This window comes from Lucilia cuprina, chromosome 2 (genome assembly GCF_022045245.1).
Source record: "Lucilia cuprina isolate Lc7/37 chromosome 2, ASM2204524v1, whole genome shotgun sequence".
NCBI classification, from domain to species: Eukaryota; Metazoa; Arthropoda; class Insecta; order Diptera; family Calliphoridae; genus Lucilia; species Lucilia cuprina.
Genome location: NC_060950.1, coordinates 5093467 through 5120449, shown reverse-complemented (window position 1 = coordinate 5120449; position 26983 = coordinate 5093467). Strand labels below are relative to the sequence as shown.

The 26983-nt window shown below is 27.7% G+C and overlaps 3 protein-coding genes across 7 annotated transcripts in view; all 3 read right to left on the bottom strand.

Annotated features, from left to right (window-relative positions):
• Positions 1 to 1980: 1980 nt before the first annotated feature.
• LOC111676664 (electron transfer flavoprotein regulatory factor 1) lies at positions 1981 to 2809 on the bottom strand. The gene is made up of 2 exons (XM_023437628.2): positions 2601 to 2809; positions 1981 to 2488 (listed from the first exon to the last, which is right to left on the bottom strand). Exons 1-2 carry the CDS (start codon positions 2640 to 2642, stop codon positions 2276 to 2278), a joined length of 255 nt encoding a protein of 84 aa, XP_023293396.1. The 5' UTR covers positions 2643 to 2809; the 3' UTR covers positions 1981 to 2275.
• A 2506-nt stretch (positions 2810 to 5315) lies between these two features.
• LOC111676668 (CCAAT/enhancer-binding protein gamma) lies at positions 5316 to 6105 on the bottom strand. The gene is made up of 2 exons (XM_023437631.2): positions 5853 to 6105; positions 5316 to 5778 (listed from the first exon to the last, which is right to left on the bottom strand). The coding sequence occupies exons 1-2, from the start codon at positions 5952 to 5954 to the stop codon at positions 5536 to 5538; spliced, it is 345 nt and encodes a 114-aa protein (XP_023293399.2). The 5' UTR covers positions 5955 to 6105; the 3' UTR covers positions 5316 to 5535.
• A 10626-nt stretch (positions 6106 to 16731) lies between these two features.
• Positions 16732 to 26983, bottom strand: part of LOC111676669 (synaptotagmin 1) — a 52033-nt gene continuing 41781 nt past the window's right edge. For all 5 annotated transcript variants that reach the window (XM_023437632.2, XM_046954491.1, XM_023437635.2 and 2 more), the window contains 2 exons: positions 25238 to 25371; positions 16732 to 18001 (listed from right to left, as the gene is read on the bottom strand). In XM_023437632.2, the coding sequence (XP_023293400.2) occupies positions 17795 to 18001; positions 25238 to 25371 (341 nt within the window). In that variant the 3' untranslated portion in view covers positions 16732 to 17794. The remainder of the gene's footprint in view (positions 18002 to 25237; positions 25372 to 26983) is intronic.

The window sequence follows — 26983 nt, the reverse complement described above, 5'->3', positions numbered from 1 at the left end:
ATGTTTCACTTAATATATTTAATAGTTTATATTACACAAAATAAAAATGTTTTTTTACAATACAATTCACAGTAACATATTTAGCGGTACTTTAAGGAATGCAAAGTGTTGCCATGTCGACGTCAAAAGTGTTGACAACATTATTATCTAAATAGAATGTAGAAAACAAGAATATATAACGAAGTTAAATTAATGAAAACCAAAATTTTCAATTGTTATGAAAAGGGCAAGGATTTTCATGCACTATAAAATTAAAAATATTCGCTTATAATATGCACTGTAAAATAGGAAAATATGCACTAAAATTTAAAAAATATGCACCAAAAAATATTTCCTTGTGAAGGTATATATTAATAAATATTCAGATCTTATGTTTTTGACAACAAATATATAGGTTTTTAAGGACTGCTTTATGTACTATAACGGAACCACGACCTCGACAAATATAAAAAATAAGAAACAACTTTAAATAGTATATATTTAGTTTCTGAAAGTGAAATTTGTGGAATGAATGTATTTTTGTGTAAATTATATTTCTTTCGAACTTTATCGCTTGGTAACGTTTTTAAGTAAATTATGGACATGAGAGAGATGTAAGAACAACATTTTATCAAGTTATAGTTTTATCTGAACGCACAGATGGACAGACATAGAAATAGATACTGATCCGATACTTTATGGACAAATATTTTGGAAGTTACAATTAGTAGCACTAACTCAAAATACCTTCCGCACTATTGTGGTTTTAAAAATTATAAATAAAACTATGAACCTGTTCCTTTAATTGCGAACGAACAAGTATTTACTACTTTTATATTGACAACAACAAATAAATTCGAAAAATTGTTATTGTTTTCAATATAAAATGAGAAATATATAAATGTTCGTTCGCATTTAGAGGAACAGGCAGTATGTAAAATTGTATATCATAGAACCTAGTATTGTTGAATTAAAATTTGTTGATATTTTTTATTTAAAAAAAATCTAAATATGAAAATATCAAATTTTAGGTAAAAATGTTAAATACACAGAAAACAAAATAATTTGTTTTAGAAAATTTAAAAAATATTCAAAATATACTATAAAAAAAGTTGGAAATATGCAATTTAAAGCAAAATATGCAATTTATGCATTTATAACAAAATATGCAACAACAAATCAATGTCATTTTGTAGCAAATTCTTTGATTCGAAAAGAAAACTAGTTAAAAGTTATTTCAAGTTACTGACTACAAACATGCGTAGAAATCCTGGTTATGAAAAAAATATCACATGAGCAAAATAAAAGGCAAAACAATTCAATCCCCAAATATCTTGTAAATAATATATTACAATTAAACATGTTAAACGAGAAATCAAGAAGATCGTTACCAAACAAAAATTAATTAAATCATCATCATTTGTTAATGATTAGAAAATTTAGTAAAATTTTATCTTTATAGAAAGTTTAAATTTTTTTAATATGAAAAGGAAATATAATTGGCTTAATTTTTTGTTAACAGTCAGGAGATTCCCAATTAAATCTACTATTAAAGAATTACAATTTTTAAAAGTGAATTAATTTTTACTAAAAAAAAAACGAAAAAGAACGATTCACTTAATTAAAACGATTTTTTACGAAAAATGCTAAAATACACATTAAATAATTTTTCACCAACAATTCGGCAAAAAACTTAAAATATTTGCACAATATATAAAAGCCTATTTATTTTTGATTTGAATTTTTAATATTTTATTGTTTTTATTTTTTTTTGTAATTTTATGTTTAATATACCGGAAATATGTAATAAAGGAAGCACGTTCTAATAATTTTAACTAGGTTTGTTCTAAAATATGTCCATATTTTTATTTAGGCGTTTTTCTAACTTCTATTCTCCAGGTGGCAATCTTTAAATTCTATTCACAATAAATTGAACATATGATAAGAAAACCAAAAAAATATTCTTATGACCATGATGAAATTAAACAAAAATGTTGCATGTTTTTTTAATTTTGTTCCATGATGGAAGATTTTAATGGCCCAAATATTGGCGACTAAAAATTGTTAATTATAAGACACTCTAAAAATCTAAACAATATGTATGTATGTATGTATGTGTGAGTCAACAAAAAGTTGGTGTGTGGGTTGAAGAGTAAAATAACAAATTTAGATGAATAAAATGCAATAATTTTTTTTGTCCAGTTATTGGCTGCAACAAACAAGTCTTTTCCGCATTTCTTTTCATTGACCTTGGCCTTGAATTCGAGTTTAGTAAGCAGGCTGCCAGCATTTAAAATTAATCTTGTGAATAACGTTGTTTTAATGTACGATATTTCTTTAGTGAAACTAAAGCCTCCACTTCTTTGGCCACATAGCGTCCCTGGGCGAGTAAAGCCTTTACTTTTTTGGGATCAGTTTCATCTTTGTTCTTTAGAAAGGCATCTCTAACTTGCTGCCGGAATTTCTGGGGTCCATTAACCCCAGGATATTCACGTCCCAAATATTGCAGCTGCAAACAAAATGGTCAAAAAGTCAATTTTAAGTAAATTTTGTAACAATCAGGTTTCGCAAGTCTCATGACTCATGCGACCGGAGGCAACACTTTTTTTCATTTAACTTACATGTTTATATAGTTGTATAACTTTCGAGCGCAGCTCTGACATTACACGTATATATTCTTAAAAATTAACACTGGCAATTGATAGAAATCTATTTATAATTTTCGGTTATTTTTTTTCTCGTTATATTAGGCAAAATAAATTGCGTATTTCGTTTCCTGAACACAAAATATAAGTATGTACTTCTCTTATTTTTTTTGCTTCTAAAATAAAATCAAAACAATAGTCGAAATGTCATAAGGGCAAAGCAATCACAATAACATTTATACAATTCACAATAACTAGAAATCTTATTAGAAAGTCTGGTAACTTGAAAAGTAACAATGAGCGCCATTTCCTTAGTTTTTCGAGTTATTTGTAATTGGTTTCATGTAGTGTTAATAATTTTATTAATATAACGGGTTTATTTAATTTATTGTGCAAATTAATTATTGTAAAAAGTTCTCTAAGAATATCTGATGTAAAACTTCTACTTCGGTCGTTTATAATTTCGGTTTTTACTAGACATTCTAATAAGAAAGGACTGTAAATTAAAAAGCAATGAGCGCTATTTCCTTAGTTTTATCGAGTTACTTGTAATGAGTTTCGTGTAGTGTTATTAATATATATAAAATGACGAGTTTATTGAATTCATTGAGGAACTAAATTGTTGCAAAATATTCCCTAAGAATTGTTTATGTAAAACTTCTCGGACGTTTATTATTTCAGGTTTAAGGCTGTTGTAGCCGGCAAAGGGAAAAGTTGTTGTGAATTTATTAAAAAAAATATAAAGTGCATAAAAAATAAATGAAAGTTGTAAAAAATATAAATAAAAAATAAAATTTCATTAAATACATATTGCTATATGTATATTTTAAAAAGTGCTAAAAAATGTTGTGTTTTTATAAAAAAAATATGTCTACCTATTATACCCTATAGCAATATATGGAGAGGATTGAATCATAACCATGTAAGTTTTCTAATTTAAAAAAAAAAATTTAAAAACAATTGTCTATAGCGTAGTTGGAGGTTTACTTAATCGTTTAGTATAGTTCATGGACTAGTCTATGGTATATAATATAGTTTAGTCTATATCATGTTATAAGTTTATAGTCCATATATTCTAGTTCATAATCTGGTCTATACGCCTGGCAAATAGTAAACTTTATAATATAGTTTTGATTATATGTATATAAGACTAAAGTCTAGTTCTGATTTTTACTCTTTTCTATTATTTTTATAGTCTAGCATTTGAAGTCTTTTGATAAAAGTGTAGTCCATGATGTTGTTGCTTTTGTAGCAGCTTAAACTATACAATTTTTAATTCGGGGGTTCTGAATGTAGGCCCAAACCAAGAAATTGGGCTATTTCAATTGGGTTAGTCCATAAATCCTTTGGGATAAGTGAAGTAGGGTGGGCTGGACAGTTGAATATGTCGTGGGTATCATGGGGACTCTGTCCACATGCTGGACATATATTGGGGAAGGCACGGTCTATGTGGGACCTGTAGGCATTGAGCCTGTTGCTCCAACCCGATCTCAGTTGTGCCAGTGAAACTCTTGCTTTCCGCGGCAGGTTCTTCGCAATTTCTGCTATAGGCGTTGGGCGAGCTCTGTATAAATGTCGTTCAAAGATGCTTTATAAGAATCCCGATCTAAGGGAACATGCTCATACATTCGTATGCTCTCCTTGTATACACGAAGGTCCTTTCTCACATGCCTTGGAGGGAGCATCCAACTGTGGGTATCATGGGGACTCTGTCCACATGCTGGACATATATTGGGGAAGGCACGGTCTATGTGGGACCTGTAGGCATTGAGCCTGTTGCTCCAACCCGATCTCAGTTGTGCCAGTGAAACTCTTGTTTTCCGCGGCAGGTTCTTCGCAATTTCTGCTATAGGCGTTGGGCGAGCTCTGTATAAATGTCGTTCAAAGATGCTTTATAAGAATTCCGATCTAAGGGAACATGCTCATACATTCGTATGCTCTCCTTGTATACACGAAGGTCCTTTCTCACATGCCTTGGAGGGAGCATCCAACTGTGTGATGTCAAAGTTGGAATGACTCCTCCGGTGACATCCCAGGAGGAATTCTATAGTCAGCATGACATTATGTTCCTTGATTGTGAGGAATTTTGTTTCCTCCGTTAGAGTACTAAGGGCAGCATTTTGGCAGCTTTTAATATTTCTCCCTTGGGTATCACTCAGCGAAGGAGACTATACTGCAGCAGCATAATTGACCACTGACCGGCCAATTGCTTTATAGCTAGCCAACAAGGTTTCTTTGTATATTCGCCAAGTGCTGCCGGTTAGCGCTTTGAGGCTGTCAAAGGTGAGCCCCAAAATCTTTGGGTGGTTCACAGTCGATATTTGGTTTCCATCGACTACGGCGCCAAGGTTCATGTTTACCTCCTTCGTCTAGTTCATGGTAGTCTTTAGTGATGGCTATAGCTTATGCTGTTTATTTAGCAGGATTTTTATTTATAGTGTATCAAATAACATTTAATTTAAAAAATATATCAGATTCTATATTTTTTGATTCTTATTAATCTGTATATTATAACAACAAATTGCTATTAAGAAAATACATATTTAATTCCATTCTACATACATATGCATGTGTATTAGGATGACCCAAAATGGAAATCGTTCAAGGTCACCAGCTGACCAAATATCAGTTTTGGTAGAAACATCAGTATTCTATCTTTTCTCCACACAAACAAAATTCAAACAGCTTTCATAAGAATAAAAAAATCTCAGAGTTTATTGTTGCAGTTAAGTCAAATTAATTGTTGTCTATTTCTGTATTTGGTCGAGAATGACATATAAATTATAAAAACGACGATCTAGTTAATAAAAATATTTAATAAATTTTAGTAATTGTTATAATTTTACATCTTAAATTATAAATGTTTCTTCTTATTCGTCAATTTCAGTAAGTTTGTTTTATTCTAACGTTTTTACACTGGTGCAATATCTTTATTCTCTTCTTCGTCTGAATCCTGTTCAAGTATCTGTTGAATAACTTCACTATGTTTAGATGAATCGACTTTGTGCAAAAGTGCATTTTTTAAATATTCAATATTAGATTTAACCTCAACGATAGTGGCTTCCAACTCCTTGTTCTTTATACGTAAATTGTTGACATTATCTTTACGTACTTGGGCAGTTTGTTTAGATTTTTCACGGGTTTTCTTTACGGCCTAAAATGGAACGGGAATAATAGATTGCATTTATATTTATTGATAAAGATTTTTGTGTGTATGTATGTATTTACGTCGTTGTTTCGTTTTCTTTTCAATTGATAGGCTTCTGTGTCTTTATCAGTGTCATCGGATTGGGGGCTTTGGAGACCACTAGCTTTTCTCCTGGCTGGCATGATTATTGATTTTTTATGTTTATTAATTGATAAGAGAAACTTGTTGTTAGTTTATTGTTTATAGAAATTTGTTTTCAACGTATTTTTAACTTTCCTTATTTTTGTTTTTAATTTCTACTTTAATTTTTTTGGTGTTTTTGTGATGAAATTGTAATAAGAACTTGTAGTCAAAACAAAAAAGATTACGTCAAAACATTGCAATGAAATCATTCATAATAAGACATTAGCTATTGTGATTGATTATTGTTGGTAAATTATATAGGTGAAACAAAAAGTCGACTTTCCGACTTTTACAAATTTTAATATTGTGAACTTTTCAAACCCTATTATGAAAATTTCGTCTTATTCAGCATTTATTTTTATAAATAATTTTCATCAATTATCTTATAAGAAAATCAAATTTTAAAATAGTCTGCTACTACTTAGGGTTCTATAGTTGAAACGAAAATTCGACTTTTTGCATTTTATGAAAAGTCGATTTTTCGACTTCTAGACTTTTTTTTGACTTTTTGAATTTTTTCGACTTCTTTCGAGTTTTATCGTCAAGTTTAGAGTTTTTACTTCTTTCCACTCATTTAACATTTTCGACCTTTTGACTTTTTTGAGTATTCGAATTTTTTCGAGTTTTTCCGACTATTTTAGAGTTTTTGACTTTTTCCATTATTTAAAGTTTTCGACTATTTTTGAATTTTTTTCTACAATTTTCGAGTTTTTGACTTTTTCCGACTTTTTGACTTTTTTCGACCTTTTCCGACTTTTTATTTATTTTTGACTTTTTTCTACTATCATCTTCGATTGTTCGATTATTCGACAGTCGATTTATAGAACCCTACTACTTGTTTCGGACAATAGTCTTTTATTCAAAATTCGAGTTATAGATCCAAAACCCAAACAAAAATAAATCAAAATCGGCTGAAGCCAAAAACTTAGATATTTTCAATAAAAATCGCTTATATATCCAAAAATTTAAAATCGGCCATAGATTCTTATATAACGCTGCTATTGACTACATCTCTATGATCACTCATATTTTCAAAAACCGATTTCTGTATAAAATTAATGATCAGTGATCATTCGATAACCTAAAATCGGCTGTAGATTTTTAAATTACGCCCCTATTGAGTAAATCTCTGTGATCACTTATATTTTCTATCATAATCCGATTACATTGAAATTTCCATTTTTCTCACCCCTTGGATCCGTGCCTGATGGTGGGACTACCAATCAAAACTTATTTAAGATTTTCCTATAGGAAGGTGTAGGTCGGAATGGTAGTTCTTGGACGAGGCTCTCTAAGACATAAGCCGTAATTGGTTATAGCTTTATAAATATTTCAAGGCTAAATAATTCCTCCTTAAGCCGCCTTTACACGATCAAACATGTAATATGATCTGTCAAAATTTTGTGTAGAAGAGTAGGGATGGGATGGTTTAAACGCAATATGTAATGAAACCATCACACATTGAGAGAATACGGATGAAAAATTTGAGAGTCGTATGGCTCTGTTCATTTTTTGAAATGATTTAAAAAACGACCAGGTCGCATTAGATCAGGATGTGTTTTTATATAAACTCATACAAAAAAAGTGAAACAGCTGTTTCCATCATACTTTGTTATTGTTTTATACTGTCAAATTTCCCATTTGTATTCTCTCTCAATGTGTGATGGTTTCATTACATATTGCGTTTAGACGATCCCATCCGTACTCCACTACACAAATTTTTGATAGATCATATAACTTGCGTGATCGTGTAAAGGTGGTTTAACTTTTTCATTAGACTTTAAGTGTGATCGTGGTATCATACTGAAAAGGAACAAACTTAAAATGAAACCCAATTATCAGATAAATGTAAGTTCTTAAATAATGTCCTTACCCACTTTATGGAATTTGTATCACGTACTACCACCCTAAACATTTACTTACCTCCATTTTTACTTTCCGAAATACAAAATTTGTTTGTCAGAGTGTATGTTTTTTCAGAAATATTTAGTTTCAAACATATTTTTATTTTAACTTATATAAATTTTGTATTTCATTTAACTACAGATGTCTGTTGGTTTCTTCTTCTTCTTCATCATCATCATCATCTTGTTTTTGTTGTTATTATTTTTAAGTTCTCATATAATTATTTTTTTTTTGTTAAATTTATTTTTAAATCATTTTACTTAAATTCATTTATTAATTTTTTCTTTAATCATTTAAATAAAATGTTTGTTGTTCTTTTTGCTGTTTGAATACAATTTAATAATTATATTTTTCTTTAATCAATTTATTTAATTTTCTTATTTTTTTTTAATCTTTAAGAAATATGAATAATATATTTTTTTTGTTTATTTATTTTTTTTAACATTTAACAGTTTTTCGTTCTTGTTTTCTTTTTTGTTGCATTTTTTTTAATAATAAATAATTTGTTAAATATAATGAATATATACGGGGGAATTGTTTTTTTTTGTTTTTTTATTTATACTTAAAAAATATATTTGTAAAATTTATACAAAGAACAACAAAAAAATCATTATTTAGTTATTTTTTTATTTTGCTTTTTAAATTTTTTATTTTAATAATCTCAAAAGGTAAATTTTATTTAGGAATAAAGGGGGAAGGGGTGGTTTTGTAAGAAAGTTACAGAAATTACAAACTGTAGCTTTTTTATTTCCAGTAGTTGATTAATTTTATAAAAGTTTTTGTATTTTCGGGGAACCTATTGTAATATTTATATCAACAAAACTTATAACAATAAATAGTTAAACCAACCAATCCATGTTTACGAGTTAATTTTAAACTAAATTTTGTTTTTTTTTTTTTGAAAATGTTATTGAGTGAAAATTGTTTTTCCCCTTAAAGGCTTCGTTTAGCTCTAGGATTTATTTTTTTTAGTTTAGGTTGGTTTGTCTTAAGCCTTTTAAAGGTTATGTTTTATCGTTAATAATATTATTACTTTTGAAACTTGGTGCAATTCTATTTTATTTAACTTATTTTAGGATTTGTTTTTTTTCCAATTTCATTTCTTATTTTTCTTCATACTATGTGGTGCTGATGATTATGTATAAATGATTTCTTCATACGAGATTATACGACAAATATTGTTGTAGATTTGATTAATTTAGTTTGGTAAAAAGGGAATTGTATAATTTAGTTTTTGTTTTTTGTTATTTAATTAGTATATTGTGAATATTTTTGTTGCTGTTGTTTCATTTTCCAATAAATCCATGCATATTGTTGTCATTATTATTATCGTTTTCTTACTATAAATCTAAACCATATAAAACACTTACAATACAATCAATCATTTTTCTATGTCGTACAGAGTTCTTGTGCAGTTGTGCTATATAATTTTACTATATATATATGTATATATTTTTATTATTATTAAGGCCTGAAATCTATTTACATACAAATAATTTATTTCACAATTGAGCTTTATTCTGAAATTGAGAATAGCACGTAGATAGCAAGTAGCAATAAACATTGCAAATGTTTCTTTAGTTTCAACATAAAAAAAACATTCGTTTTTGACTTTGAATGTTTAGTTAAAAAGGAGCATGTAAGTTAGATTAGAGGCAATGAAATACATAGCGTCTGTTGTGATCTCCTTTACCACAGCCTTTGCTGGTAATCAAACACACGATCTCCATATTGACAGACTACAACGCCACCAACTAACTTACGGAGGTATGTATTTGCCAAAAGCAAATTCAATATTTTTTAGTAATAAAATAAGTTTATAAAACTGAAAGACCACTTTTGAAATCTAAAATAGCTTTAAACTATAATGCATTGATCCTCAATATCTTGAGAAATATAATTTTACTAAATCCTCAAATTCTATAAAATCGGATAATCGAAATAAGTATCATGTTACTATTATGAAGATTTTAATTACTAAGAGATCGGAGCATTTCTCCCTAAATAATATGCTTCTAAGAAAGATTGCCACGAAATATTGATTCAAAATTTAAAATAAAACTGATACTGAGCTATCAGTATTCAGTTCTCTACAGATCAGCTAAGTCTTAATGATCTTGTGTTTTTTTTTGGAATTACTAAACATGACGTTACTGTGCAGTACGATCAAATGTAGATTTAAAAATAAGTTTCCAATTTAGTGATCGGTGATCATTGAATAAACCTAAAATTGGCTGTAGATCCTATATAATTGTATCACCAGGGCAGGTTTTGTGTTAATTTCATTATAATGAAAAATTTCTATTAGATTTTAACTAATACGAGATCGAAGCACTTGTCCCTAAATATGCTTCAATTCGTTTTATTAAAACAAAACTGATAGTTTAGTTCTTTACAGATCAGCTAAGACTTTATGATCTTGTGTTATTTTTTTTGAATTATTGTAGAGGACGTTACTATACAGTACGATCAAATGTAGATTTAAAAATTAGTTTCCTATTTAGTGATCGGTGATCATTCAATAACCTAAAATCGGCTGTAGATCCTGTAAAATTATATCACCGGGGCAGGTTTTATGTTATCTTTTAGATTTTGACTAATAAGAGATCGACGCACTTGTTCCTAAACAAAGCACGTCGATTCGGTTTATTAAAACATATCCTCATAAGTGATACTTCGAATGATCTCCACAAAATTTTGATTTAAACAATTAAGCTGAAAGTTCATTTCTTTAAAGATCAGTAAGTAAGTCTTAATGATCTTGTGTTTTTTTTCTTTTAATTTTTGAACGGAGAGAGAGAGAGTAGAGATTTGTTTCGTATGCTTCGAAAGATCGCCACAAATTTTTGATTAAAGCAAATATCTAAAACAATGCAGCAATTAAATCTTGTATTCATTATGATCTACTGATCAATACCAAGAAAAGGAGATATGGTACTCATACAAAAAAAAAATGTTATAAATAAAGAAGACAATGATTTAAGCGATACAAAACTTGATCACTAACTCACATGATGTTACTGTAGAGTACGATCTACAGATCAATACGAGTTAAAGGAGATATATTTCGCCTAATCCAAAAAAGTCGAAGTTTAAGAGATGAGAAACTTGATCTTTATGTTTTTATATGTATTTCATTAATTAATTGAAGACAGTTGTTTCATTTCGGTTCAAATGTTTGTTAGTGATGCTTCGTTAGATCGCCATGAAATATTGATAAAAACAAAAATTCAAAAACTAAGCAGCAACTATCAGTCCAGTTCTTTGTAGAGCAGCTAAGTCTTAGTGATCTCGTATACTTTCCTTTGGGAACATTGAACTTGAGCAATATCTACTTGTAGAGCAGTATCCACTGATCGATACGAGTAAAAAGAGAACTAAATCTAAAGAAATATTAAACATGACCTTAGAGAATCGTAAATTGATCTTTATGTTTTGATATCTCATAAACTTGTTAAAGAGTGTTGAGAGTTACTTTTTCGGTTTATTAAAATAAATTCTCGTTAGTGACACTTCAAACGATCGCCAGGAAATATTGTCTAAAACAAAAATTCAAAAATTAAGCTCCAACTGATAGTTTAGTTTTTTTTATAGACCAGTTAAGTCATAATGATCTTGTGTTTTTATGGATTAATTGAACATGATCTTAGGGTAAAGTACGATCTATTTCAAGGGCTAATTTGGCTAGTCGTTTGCTAAGGATATCACAAGCGATCTTTGATATATAAGATCAAATCAGTGTCTATTGAATATCAATTTTTTTTGTTAGATATTTCAATAACATAGAGTTGAAGCACCAAGATATTGATGATTACAAAGTGATTTGAAATGCGCGTTAAAACCTTTTTAAATCACTTTCTATTAATAGGCAATCTGGACATTTGAACTCCCTTATTAAGTAACATGCTTTAGTAGGGAGCTTCAAAATAATATTTTAACTTATATTAAACATCAAATTGTTTAAACTTTAAAATGACCTTTTAATATTTTATTGAGTGCTTTGTTTTCCTACTATTTTGTTCTACAACATTTTGTATGATTTTATCCCAATGTCTTCCTTTTACAATATCCTTTGGAAAGTTGACAATGTCATCATCAGGTTATACTTTATTATATTTATAAAAAATTTTCAATATCAAGGATATTTAAGGGCTGAGTATAAATAAAGTTTATTTAAATATGTTTTGTTTTAATTAAATTAATGAAATGTTTGGTCATTTTGAGGGAATTGTTTCCTATTTATTGATATATAATAATTTTCCTAAATGTGTTAGAAAGAGAGAGAGAGAGAGAGTGAGAAGAGAGGTACTTAAGTTTTTATGTATTTTGTGTAATTTATTGTTGTTAATTTTCTTTTGTATTTAACAAATGATATGAGAACTTAAATTTTTGTTTGTTTGTTAAGTTTTTTTGTTAGTTAGTTAATTAAATAAAATAATAAAAAAACAGCATAAACAATTTGAATAGTTTTATTTTTTTTTGTTAAATATAAGTTCATTTATTTTTTGTTTCTTTATAATTTTTTGGTTTTTAATATATATATAATTCAATTTAAATCATCAACATTGTATTACTTAGATTTTGTTTTTTTTGGGGTTTTAAGTATAGTTTTTTTAGTTATAGATTAAATGGAATTTTAATAATGTTTATATGTATATGTGTATAGTTTTTGTTTGTAATAATATGTGTGAATGCATTGTGTGTGAATTTTGAGTTTTGCCTTAAAACTGTCAACAACAATTGCTAAGAAATGCTTAAGAAAATTTCCTTTTTTTTAATTCTCTTAAAATGTCCTTTTCTTAAAACTTTTAGCTTTTAGCTGTTAGGACAGTGTTAGGGCTTTGTTGTTGCAATATTTGAAAGTTGTTATATTACATGTTTTATTTTATACTTAAGTTTTTTTTTTGTTTTATTATACTGGTAACTGTTTAACAAACTAAAAAGAAAATCATTTAAAGGAATTTAAAATTTGTATTTTATATTTTACATATTTTTGTTTAAAGTTTCATTTAGTTGTTTTTTTACTTAATTTAGTTGCATTTTCTGTGTGGCCTTTTTTAAGATTTTTTTTATTTCATTGAATTCTTTTTTTATACAGGACAAAAAACATCTACATAATAATAATAATTATAAAGTTGATTTTTTTTTTGGTTTTTAATTTTTATTAAAAAGAAAAAATAAAATATTGTTTAGGGTTTTCTGTTTTATATTAAATTATTTCCTTTACTAATTTTGAGGTTTTTTTATATATATTATAATTTTAGCTAATTAATTATTTATATTATTATTAATATTATGCACATTTATAATATATTTTGTTGTTTTTTTGGTTTTTGTAAGATTTGTTAATAGTTTTTTTTCATTATTATTATTATTTTATTATAGGTATGCTAGTTAAGTTAATTTATATTATTTATATTTTTATTTATATTGTTATAATATGCATATAATATATAATATAAATAAGTAAGTAATAACTATTATTGTTCTTAATAATTTCTTTAAATATTTGTTATTTATTTTTTTAATTATTATATTATTTTTATGTATATATGTATGTATATGTATTTTAAATTATATAAAATTATAATTTTTTTTTTTTGTTTTCAGGAAGTGTTCTATAAATAAATAACCAAAAAAAAAACAATTAATTTTTGTTCTTAATAAAAAATCAGTTGGTTGATTAATCGCAAGGAAGTATCAGATTTAAGCATAATATTATGTAGAAATTTTCAAATTGTTATCTTTTGATGAAAAGCAACAACACACTTATATAGAAATCCTGTTGAATAGAACTGAGATCCGTTGCAAATTATAAGTTGAGTTCCTGTTTGTTGTAAATTATATGATAAACTTATAAATAATGCTATAATTATAAACTAATTACAAATTATTTAATTAAATTAATTATTTAATTAGTTGTTCTTGTTAGAAAGTAAAACTCATGATATATGTATAATTTCCATTTTTTTGAAATCACTAGGTGTTAAAGTTAAACTTTTTTTAGTATTTGCTTTTAAGTATTTAATTATCATTTTTTTTCAATAAATTTGTTTATTATTATTATTTTATTTACGGTTTGCGTTTATGTATTTAAAACCCTATAGCTAGATTGTAAGTAGTTAGATTAAGTCCGTATATATATTTTTATAAATTCTGTCTGTTAGTTAATGTCGTTTTAAAAGACCAGCTTTTAAAATAGAATATCTTTACATATGTAATAAGAATCGGACAAAAGCTATTGGAAAATTCTAAAATTCACTGAAAATATTTCATAATCAGAACAAATTTTTCTACACATGTCCTTCAGTTGAAAGTTTCAACTCCGTTAAGGCCAAGTTCTTTTTAAACTTATCAAATATAATTACTGCTCATTTATATGTAATTTATACGAATTCCCAAACGCCATAGGGTTTTACATAGTCGATGTAGACCGACCAACAAATTTTCATTGTTTTTTTTTTTTATTTTATATAAATTAGATAAAGTTACATTTGTTTGTTAAATATATAAGTACTCATTAAAAATATAATAAGTTTAAATAATTTACATAACAGTATTTTCCTGGTTATTATTTATTTTTTTTATTAGGGACAAGGTTTTGAAGAATTTAATTTTTTTGCAATGTATATTTATACTTAATATGTTCGTCTGCTTTATTATTAATCTTAGTTAATATGTGTATTATTTTATTTGTATAAACATTAACAATAACATTTTTTTAATAAAAATTTTAAACAGACTTTTATATTAAATAAAAAGAAAATTAAAAAAAAAAAATAAACAAAGTAAAAATTATAAAGTCGGTTAAGGCCGATCTTATGATACCCTACACCAGTGATTGTGCTAATAAAAGGGATTTCCTAATAGAGGGGTTATAAAGCCCAAAAACTTTGGTAGTGGTATTTACATACGTCTTCCTTAAAGTGAAATGAGGACCTCTTGAACATTTAACATATATATGAGCTCACAAGCTCTATTCGGAGATACGAGCCTATGCGATATAATGGACCAATCTTAACAATTCTTCGTTCTAAAATATATATTCCAAATTTTATCAAATTATCTTGAAAATTTCTACCTTTAGCGTGCGCACAAGGTTTACTGACAGATCGACTTAGAAAATCGATTTAGGATCGTTTGGAAAACTTTAAGGCCAATATTTTTGGTCTTACTGTAGTGGTGGTCATTTGTTAGAATCAAGAGAGAGAGAGTACTATCAATTGTGTTATTCGGAAAAAGTGTTCGGCAATATGATCAGAAATCGGACAAAATATAACTTTCCACTTACCAACCAACTGGTTGACTCATAGCGAAGACAATTCACATTTTTGTGTATCCATGTTAATGATTACTTTACTATCCTCAAGTAATCTAGAAAGTAGACGCATTAAACTTGAAAATTGCAACCAGTAGCGTGCGCACAAGGTTTACAAAGAGACACACGGACGGAAGAATTCCGTACCGATTGGTATACTTTAAGATGAGTGTAAAACCACAAAATAGTACAATCAATTATATTATTCGGAAAGAGTACTCAGCTAATGTTTAACCAAACGGTTGACTCATTTATCACGAGTGTACAATGAAACAATTCACATTTAAGTGAACTTAAGTTAATGGTCACTTTACTATACACAAGTAATCTAGAAAGTAGGTACATGAAACATGAAAATTTCAAACCTGTTGCGTGCGCACAAGGTTTAAATGGAAACACAGACAGAAGGACATTACTAAATCGATTCAGACAGTGATTCTGTAACAATTTGTATAAGACGGACGGAGGGACATTGCTATATCGATTCAGACAGTGACTGGTAGACTTTAAGGAGGGTGTAAGACCAAAACTCTCAGAATTTAGACAAACATTACTTTCCTCTAATGTTCAACCAACTAGTGGAGTCATTTATCACGAATGTACTCATTGTAATGCAGAGCGAAGACAATTCACATTTTAGTGCAACTCCAAGTTAATGGTCACTTGCTATACACAAGTAGTATATGAAGTAGGCACATTAAACTTCAAAATTGAGACAAATAGTGTGCGCACAAGGTTTACATGGACAGAGGAACGGAAACACGTACATAGACAAATCATCTCAGAAAGTAATTCTGAGCTGATTGGTACACTTTATGGATGCTACAAACATTAACACAAATACATTATAGTGGTATAGGGTATTATTAACAGAGAAAAAAATTCAATACAAATAGTTCTTTAAGTAGTCTTGCAACAAAATCTGAATAATCTTGTGATGCACAAGGATCAATCGTATTGTTTTCATTATTTTACAAAATGTATTTCAATTTTCGAACTATATAGCTATTGAATTTTTTTCACTGTATTTTGAGAAACCAATAAAAATGATTTACGAATTCAAAAAAACGAGCTTTTTGTTATAATATTTTATAATGTAAAAAATTTAAGCTTTTGTCTTAAATAACTTTTATAACTTAAACTTTTGCTGGGTTATTCATAATAAGTTGACAAAGGTTTATAGAACAAAAAATGTTTTTTGTATTAACATTTTTTTATAAACCTTACATAAATTATTATGAATAAGGCCTTTGATCTTCTATAAATTTACAATTACAAAACAATTTAGGAAAAAAAATTTACAAAATTAATATTAATATTAAAATTCAAAAATTTTTAATAATATTTAACATTTTTTATATAGTTTTTCTAGACATTGTTGTTTTAGTTTTTTTTCTTGTGATGTTTTTTTTTAAGTTTAAGTTAAGAGTTTTTTTTTTTAATTTCTTTTATATGGTTTTGACTAAAATTTAACAACTTTGAAATTGGTTTTCAATATAGATAGATAATCAATATTAATTTAAATTTGTTTAAAATAGTTTTTTTGTCTTTTCTTTTATAATTATATAGAGAGATCTGTAAAGGAAAAGCTGTTAATATTTTTTTTTAAATTTTACTTTACGTTTAAGACAAGTTGTTGTTGTTTTTTTTTTTTTGCTAATAATATTTCAATGAAAAGTATACTGAAAATATTATATTGTCTTTGAAATTTTGTGGGGTTTTTATTTAAGATTTTTTTTTTAAAAAATAAAAAAAGAATATTTTAAATTATAAAGTGAATATTGTAAATACTTGCGGCGCGGCTGGAAAATATTCAAACTTATATTTTTTTCTTTCTTTTGAATACTCGTAGATAAGTACAAATATTTTACAGTTTCTTCTTTTATTTTTTTTTTAATATTTTCTGTTGTCTGTTGTAGTATCTTGTATATATTTGATTGTATTTCGTTATTTTGTTTTATTTTTTTTCTTTTTAATGAATGGTGGCCATCTTTTTTTTTTTGAAACTTTTTGTTTTGTTTTGTCATGTTATGCTAAATGTATGTACGTATGAGTAACATAGACTAATGTAAATATGTATATTTTATTTAAATTTATTTTGTTATTAATAATTATAACTACTATAAGATGCTGGTACTATTTGTTGTTTCTTTTGTTTTGTTGTTGCTGTTGTTGTTGTTGTTTATTGATGACGGTTTTGATGTGTGATTTATATAGTTTGCTGTTTGTTGTATTGAACATTATTTGTTTGGCGTGAAAAGCGAGACAAACGAAATGAAAAAATAAATTGATTGATATCCTTAAATTGTAAGAAAGTAAGTTATTTAGTTATGTGTGTGTTTGTGGATGTATGTTGATATATATTATTATGCGTATAAAATTTGTGAAATAGCAAACCTTTTTTCATGTTGTATTTTTTTGGTTTCTTGCTTACTTTATTATAATTAACTCTTTAAGTAATAATATCAATCAATTTTTTTTCTCATTCTCATTCTCTCGACTAAACTTCACGTTTTCATTTGCATTTCCCATGAATATTTGTGTGGTTTGTTTTTGCTGTTGTTGTTCTTGTTGTTGTTGTTGATGTTGTTGTTAGTTTAGTTTAGTTAAAACTTCTTACTTCATATTTTTAAGAATTTCATCAGTTTCCTCAGGATCTTTCAGAGTATGCCACTGTGCAATAGGTCGTCGGGGTGAGGCCAACATATCAGACCAATGTCGCAATTCAGTGCCGGTGGCCATACAGCCAAGTATACAACGTCCAATGGGCTCAGAAGTACCAATACGATCATAATCCACGACAGTGATAACCAAACAGATTTTCTTTTTGTAAAAAATTAAATATACAGAGCAAAATGTTAGTTATCAAAGTTTATGGATTAGTTTAGCAAAATAATATAAATCAGTATTTTATTTTTGGTTTTTTTTTAGATTTCTGTTGTAGATTTTATTTCTGTTGAACGTTTATTTCACTGGTTTAAGAGTGTTGTAGTGGTTCTGGTTTTATTATTTATTTATTGAAGAATAGTCTGTTGAATATAGTTACATTTATATAAAGATATTTATTGAAGGTAAAGTATTTCTAATTCCTCTGTGGTGTTTAACAAAAAAAATATATATATATAGAGGTAAATAAATATATATTTATGTACATACATACTCGGGATTTTGGTGCCAAGTTTTTTTTTTTATAATAATAACACTTAATAAAATTAAAATATATTGTTTTAAATTAAATATAAATAAAATCGAAATGTGTGATGAGTAATATCAAGTGTTTTAAAAGTGATAAACAATATGATCATTCCATGGGCGATGTAAACCGATTGTACAAATTGTCCACAAAATGTTCTGGACAGCATGCCAAAGCAGTTCCAATATTCTAATTGAAGATAACCTTTTGAGGACTACTGGAAGTACTCGTACTTGTAAGAATGTAAAAAGTACTATCAATTATTTTAATCGGAAAGTGCGTTCGACAATATGACCAAAAATTCGACAATGCATTACTTTTCAATAAAGTTTAACCAACTGGTGGACTCATTTATCACGAATGTACTCTTTATAATGCAGATCGAAGACTATCCTCAAGTAATCTAGAAAGTAGGTACAAGAAACTTAAGTTTAAGAAGAAGTATCTTCCTCTTGTGTCTCTACTCTAAAGGGACTATAAACAGGTGTTATCATGTGACTTCTAGGCATTAATTGAAATCATTAGTTTCGTGGTCGAACCTTTGGATATATCTTATCTGATATGATGGAAAACTGTAGTACACTGTCTCCATTTGTAATCAAAGCTATGTACTTCCTTTTAAGAAAAACAAATCTTTCCCCATTTTGGTGTTATTGATCATCAAGCATTCACTATCGTATACCATGCCAGAAAATTTCCTACATGCTGGAAGATTGCTAATGTCACGCCTTAAAAATGATCACATAATTGCAATTTGTTCTGCACTGCCCAAAGTTATGGAAAGTATGGTAAATTTCCATCTTGTCAAATATCAAGAGACCAAAAATTTACGTAACGAACGCCAGTAGTGCATTCGTAGAGGTCGCTCTACAGGAGACCTTCCGGCCTTTGTTTCAGAGAAATAGTATCATTCCATTCACTATTTTGGAGAAAGTAAAGCGGCGGCTTTAGATATTTCCAAGGCGTTTAATAGAGTGTGGCATGGTATCGGTAATAACTTCACTCAATTTATTTCGAACTTTCTTAGTGATCGCACTATACGACTTTTTAAAGATTGGATCTCATCAAACGAGTTTAAGATTAATTCAGGAGTACCGCAAGACTCCTGTTGTTGTTTTTTAACACATAAACGTATGGCAGGTATTGTTAGTCCATCTATAATAAGGGGCGGTATAAATATTAAGGAATCAGAAACTCTTGATGTTCTGGGCATGAAAATGCAGTGCTATGTCCGATTGACTAAACACATTTTCCAACTGTCGAAAAAAGCTTTTAAGTGTCTCTTCACTATAACTAATCTTCTTACTATTTATATCCGACCGAAAATGGGATACAACTGCCATGTATGGACCGGAGCTTCGAAGTCTATTTTGGAGCTACTCGACCGCATACAAGAGAAGGCGAAGGTTATCGTTATCGATGACAGTAGGGTATCCAACTCTATTGATTCACTGGAGAACCGTCGTAACGTGTGGTGTATTTCACTGTTCTATCGATACTATAATGGAATGTGTTCCTCTGAAATAAGGAAACATGTTCCCGATACTCGTATATTTTTATGTGGCACACGACTGTCTTCAAGAACACACCCATTTGTGATCGATTGGCCAAAGGACCGCACAACACATTACAGGGAAGATTCATTCTTCAGACGCACTGTTCGTATGTGGAACAAACTTCCTATAGAAGTAATCCCCGCCACTTTCTTTTGGAAGAGGTTTAAATCAAACCTTAATGGCGGAGTTTAATAGTTTCATTTATTAAAGATTTAATAAACAAATGTTTATACGACATTTGTTCTATAAACCTTTCATAAATGATGATGAATAAGATGCTATGATTTTACAACTTACAACTTTAACACTTGATATTACTCAAAATAAAAATTTAAAAATTGCATGAAATTTAAGAAATAAAAATTGTGTAAAAGAAAATCAAATTGAGAAGAAAATGTTTTAAAAAATAAAAGCTAAACAACTACTTAAGGGCGTTTCTTAAATACAGCCGCATACATATACATAATTATTTATAATGTTGATTGTTTTTTTTTTAATATTAAATAGATAAATTATTAAATATAAATGTTTACTCTAAGTGAAAGTGAGTGTAATTTAGAGTAATGATTAGTGGTGATTGATATTTTTATTATTGATTTTATTAGGTACACAGCATTAAAAACAATATACAATATGAATCTTGAATTAAAACGGTGTATGTATAAGGTGGCAAGTATAAGTTTTAGCAGTGTAGTGGTATAAAATTTTGAAGGATATACTTTAACATGCAGATAATTCAAATTGTTTTTTGTTTAGACAACTAATGAGATATAATAGGTTTATGTTGTGTTTATAGTAGGTTTGTGTTTTAGGTGTTTAAAGGAAAGTTTTGAAGGTGAAACTAAAACGAATGAACTGAGTTGAGTGTGTATGTTTTGAAGTATTAAGGAGTAATAAATTTGATGTATTTTTGAGAGAGAGAGAGATAGATTTTTTTTTTCAATAAAATGAACAATTTTCTTTAACTTCTAAATTTTTTCGAAATTTTGAAAAGAATATTTTAATTAATAATGAATTTTAGATTTTAAACGAATAGGTTTGTGTTTGTTTTTTTTTCTGTGTAGGAGGAAAAGAGGGGCGAAGAAAAGAATAATGTTCATTAAATACTGGTAAACGAAAATGTATAATATTCAATCCTAAATTTCAATTTAAGTTGTTTGTTATCTCTATACCCTAAGAGGTTAAAAGAGGTTCAAAGCCTACTAATTATATAAAAGGTTTATAGTAACTGTATATAGTATAAAGACTTTTCCAAAATCACCATTCCTTACTGACTTGACAGGGTTCTGAACGTTTCAAATATTGGTGATGGTGTTTCGTTTCATTGTTGTGTTATTTTTTTTTCTTCTTGAGCGTTTTTATTTATTTGGAATTTGGTGTTGTTTTTGTTGCATGTTTTTTTTTATAAGTATCAAATCAGAAGACAGTGTCAAAACAACGAACCCTAGGGCTTGTTAATTTCAAGACGCTGTAGCAAGCTTTCCTGGTCCAAAAAGAGACCAAAAAAGTACTCACTAATTTGCTCGTTAAATTATTTCTGAAGTATTTACTACTCTTTGTTAAATTTTTTCTTTTTAATTTTTTTGTTGGTTTCTTATTGAGTAACTTCAAAACTAAGTAAACGAGTGTTGTTAATTGCATGTTAAGTGTTTATTTGTTGTAATTGTTGTTGGTTAAAGGAGTTGTAATAGTTGTTGAAATTTTTATTCAGTGTATGCTTAAAATAGTGTTGCATTTTAAAGCAAAAATTTGTTAAATTCGTTAGTTTTCATTGTTTGTACAACTAAATGGTGTAGTGTTTTTCATAACTACAATACAATATTAATAATGCTTTAATTATTTATTGCGGGGGCAGGTTTAAATTGTATTTTATACTATAGATTTTTTTGGTAATTTTAAAATTTTGTTTTGTTTTTTTGTAACTGCAAACTAAGTTTTGAAGTATATTTATATAAATCATAAAAAAACCTTTGCTTTATTCAATTGTTTTTAAAAATTTTTTTGGTTTGTTGAAAATTTTGCAAATAATAAACACAAAAAGTTTGTTAAACATAAAAGCACATCAATCAATATATTCTTTTTGTAACTACTTTAATAATTTGTTTTATTCAAACAAAAAAACACAACGTGTAATTATTATAATTAAATTAAAACATTTAAAACAGAATAGTTGTTTACACAAATTTACAGTAATTCATATTTTTATCAAACGAAATTAAAACGGATATTATTAAAAGTAGCATTGTGTGTTGAAAATATTACCAATACCAATACTAAATAGTATTAGATGCAACCTGTAGCTGTAATATAACTAAGTATGTCTTTAAGTCTAGATCCATATAAATAAACGAGGTTGGATTTAGTGTAGTTAAAATTAAATTAATTTCTTTTCGTGCTAAGTCTGGACATTCTAGGAGATGGTTGAAGAGCACACAAGTAGTATGATCTGTCAAAATTTTGAAGAGTACGGATGGGGTTGTCTAAACGCAACATGTGAATCAGCTGTTTCCATTTTATTTTGTTTTAGCTTTTTACTTTACGAGGGAAGTGACTTTACTCCGGCTAAGTATAACTTTATGTAGGTCTTAAAGTCTACACCTAGATAACAAGATGGGATATAGTGTAATTACAACGGAGTCGATTTCTCTTAGCTGTACTAGTCGTTAAAAGAAGATAGAAGACCCTTTCATCTATTGCGATATATACCGACTATTACTGTCAATAACTTGCGTAGTGCTTTTTTCACTTGACCACTTTGCATGCATTAAAGTTATTAGACCTATTTTCTCCCTTTTGAAGAAAGAATCTAAAGATACAATTTCTTAAAGTACCCAATGAAACTGCAACTGAATTCTTTGCATAGAGACATTGATTTGATATCAAAATCCATAAGGATGATTGAATCACTTACGGATGGTAGTGTAAAGAATGCACTTATATCATTTTGAAGTACATGTTTAACTTCTGGATAATATTGCTTTCGAATTTTTATCATGTTGTAACATATCGATTTTTATTATTATCTTAGTCACTTCTAGATGATAGATGGAAGATAGTACATATTTATAAAGATGTTAGCAGACACTTAAAGGTGTCGTTCTACGACAAATAGTACTCCCGCAACTGCAACTAAATTCTTTGCATAGAGACATTGATTTGATTTTAAACCTTGACATATCATTGTCAGATTTTCTGACCCATAAGGATGATTGAATCACTTACGGATGGTAGTTAGAAGAATGGACTTTAAGCATTTAGAAGTACATGTTTAACCTGGATGTTGCTTCTCAATTTTCATTCATATGTTGTAACATTTTCAGTTTAGTCACTTCTGAATGATAGATGGAAGATAGACAGATACTTAAAGGTGTCGCATAGGGGATGCTTCTACCGATGGAAGATCAGTATAAAAATATTTCGGTTATTTCAATAATTTTGTTGTATATAACTTAGTCACTTCTGCATGACAGTTGGAAGATCATTGTTAATATTAAGAAAACTGTTGGCTGTTTTTAAGCCGTCAGTTCGAGGTGACTCATAGAGGACGGTTCGACGAGAAATAGCTCTTCCAACGGAAGATCTGAATAATAATATTTCGGTTTTTTAATTGGAAGTTGGAAGATTTAAAAACGGTTGTATATCTTTTAGCAGTTACTTAGAGGTGTCATATAAAAGCTTTACGGGAAATAGTTCTCCCGACAGAAAGTTAGAATTATAATAATTTCGGTTATTTTAATAATTTTGTTGTGTACAACATAGTCGCTTATGAGTTAGTTGTTAATTTTCAGAAAACAGTGTGTTTTAGTCGTCACTCCAAGTTGTAACATTAAGGATGCTTTCACGCAAAATAGTTCTTCTGATAGAAGATCAGAAAAATAATACTTTTCTTATTTCAGTCATCTTGTTGTGCACAACTTAGTAACTTCTGCATGACAGTTGGAAGGTTATACATATTTGGAAAACTGTTGGGTATCTTTTTGTCGACACTTCGTGGTGTCCCGTATAGAACGGTTCAGCGAAAAATAGCTATCCCGACAGAAGATCAGATTAGTAATATTTCGGGTTTTTTTAATAATTTTGTTGTGTACAACTGAGTAACTTTTGGATGATAGTTTGACGATTGTTCATATTTAGAAAACTATTGGTTTTTTTTAAGCAGGAGGTATCTCATAGTGAACGGTTTCACGAGAAGTAGTTCTATCCATGGAAGATCAGTATAATAATATTTCGTCTATATAATGCATAACAGGGCGATTAAATGCCTTATCGGGTGGATGATACTTTCGACTGATTATCACAATAAATAGTTCTCACGGCACAAACTATTTGATCGTCTTATAGGGTGGAAGATACTGGGATAATAGGAATTGTTAATCGCGCTATTAGAACAAAAGTGATGGAATATTTTCTAAAGGAATTAATATCTGAACTTTACGATTTCATTTAACGTTTTCAAACGCAAACGAATGCGGATAGCTGTTGGTCTGAAATTGTTTATTGGATTAAATTATTTTGATTTCAAGATTCATTCAAATTCTATATCCAGTAAAAACTGCTAAGTAAAGTTCTAAGCAAATTGTTGAAAAGATCGAAATAATCAGAAGCTCAACGGTTGCTCAAATTTTTCGATTTGTAAATAATTGACATTTAAAGATCTTAAACAGGCCTTAAGATTTGTAATTTATCAAAAAATATAGTTTTTTTTCTTAACACAAAACTAACATTTGGCTAAATTCAACACACAGTACTTACATATATATTTAAACAAAAAAAATATAAACAATTATAAACAAATACATATACAAATAAAATATTCATATTTTTTTTTCATAATTTCATTGATAAAACACAACATTTAAACATCAATTAAAGGAATTTGAATTTGTCTGGTGGATCAATGATAAAAATAGGTTTTTTGAATTGTTTATTAAGTCACAATTTCCACATTCAAAAATATGTATATTGGATAAGAGTATTATATAGAAAAGTCGGTCAGATAATAATATATAGATATATATTTAAAAAAACACTGGAGTCTAAACAAAGACAACAATAACAAATTGTGTGTAATAAAGGTGAGAGACAGAGGGGGGGATTGAAAAAGTCTTTAGTAAGTAAAAAGTAATAGGTAGTAAGTAGTATTTAATAATGTTAACGTAACAAGGCGTAGTAGTAGTAGTGGTTGTGTCGTTATTAGTAATAGTAGTTTGTAGGTTAGTGGTAGTAGTAGTAGATAGTATTATTCTTTTTTGTTTTTGTTTGTTTCGTTTTTTTTTGGTAAATAGGATAGTATAATACATTCTCGCATACTTGTATTTGTTCAAATGGTACTTCAAATGAGAACGACTCATTATAATAGGGGTTGAGGGTGCATTTTTTGATACTTGTCTTCTTCTTTTTCAAACGTTTTCCATTTTGCATAATGGCAATTTTCACATATGGATCTATAAAAGAAAATAGAAATAAATAAAAAAAGAAAGAAGAATAATAAATAATAAAATTCTCCATATTTTTTTTCATATCTTTTCTTGTAACACTTATTTTTTTTTCGTTTTAAAACAAATTGGTTATTTTTATATAATAATTTTTTTTTGCAAGTTAAATACGTTTAAAATATAAACATTGAACTTTTTTTAATATAAATATTTTTTCGATTATATGGATAGTAATAATAGTAAATTTTATAACTCAAATTAAGGAGTACAAAAAAAACTATAAAAATAAAAATCACACTTTAAACCAAAATATTTAAACGGGAATGTAATAAGTTTTTTTTCTTTTATTTTCATAACAAATATATAAAAAAATATTTGTTGGATATTTCTCATTTTTTTTCGTTTGATTGTTTGTTTGTAAAAGCCTAGAAGAACTTATTTAAAGGGCGATATTTTTTGAGGCAACTCGGTGGTGTGGGGTTTGGCAAAATGTCTTAAATAAACTTAACTGAAAATGTTTAAATGATTTAAAATTTATAACTGAAAACTTTAATAACAAGCAATAAGAAAAGCTACTGGCTACTTTGTCTATTATAAAGTATTTATTTACAAGCAAATTTTTTAAAAAAATTATTTTATATACATTCCAACTTAAAATGCAAATGTTGTGTAATTCCAAAATAAAACAAAAACGAATATAACAATTAACACTTAAGAGTTGCCTTCAAAAAATATCTAATATTTGATTTGAATTGATTATTGATTTTTTTTTTGGTTTTAATGAAAAATTATGTAAAAATAGTATAAAAAATCATAGGCTTTAGTTAAGAAAGATATTTAATAAATTAGCTTGTTATATGATTCAAGTTTAATCATCATTAGCATCATTAAAAGCTTTATTATTTTTTATTTATTTTTTAATTATAATTTTATAAAAGTTAGATTTCAAAAATGTTGTTTTTTTATTTAAAGAAAAAAATTTAAGAGAAATAACTAAAAATAAAATTGAAGTTTAAAAAAAGTATAATTTTTTAGCATAAAAATAGAAAAGTTATAAAAAAGCCATAATTAGATGTAAAGCTTTTTTATTATAATAAAATACCCAATATTATTGATTTAATCGTTTAGCTAAACTTAATTTGTAAATAAAAAGCAGTTTTAATTGCGGTTAAACTATTCTTGCAAACGACACTTTTTAGACACTTATGGTGGAAAGTCATACTTCAATAAATTTGATCTACTAGAAGTATAATATTAAGTCACTACTGTAAGGCAATTTAAAGATTGTAGAAAACTTTTAAAATTGCGAAAGAATTGTAATTATCTGGAAGTATACTTTTAATACAATTTTGGCTGATAGTTAGAAGAGATTGAATTTTTTATAAAAACCAGTAAATATTGCTTTCGAATGCTTATCATCTTATTAGGAACGTTTAAAACACATCTGAATGACATTTACAAAAGTTTGAAAGTCTTTTTGAATTCACTTTCAATTGTTATTTTTTTTTGGAAATATACTACACATCTAGATGATAGTTAGAAGAGACTGGACATTGCTTTCACGTACTCAAGTCACTTCTGTATGGCAATTTACAGATTATACACAATTATTAAAATTGGG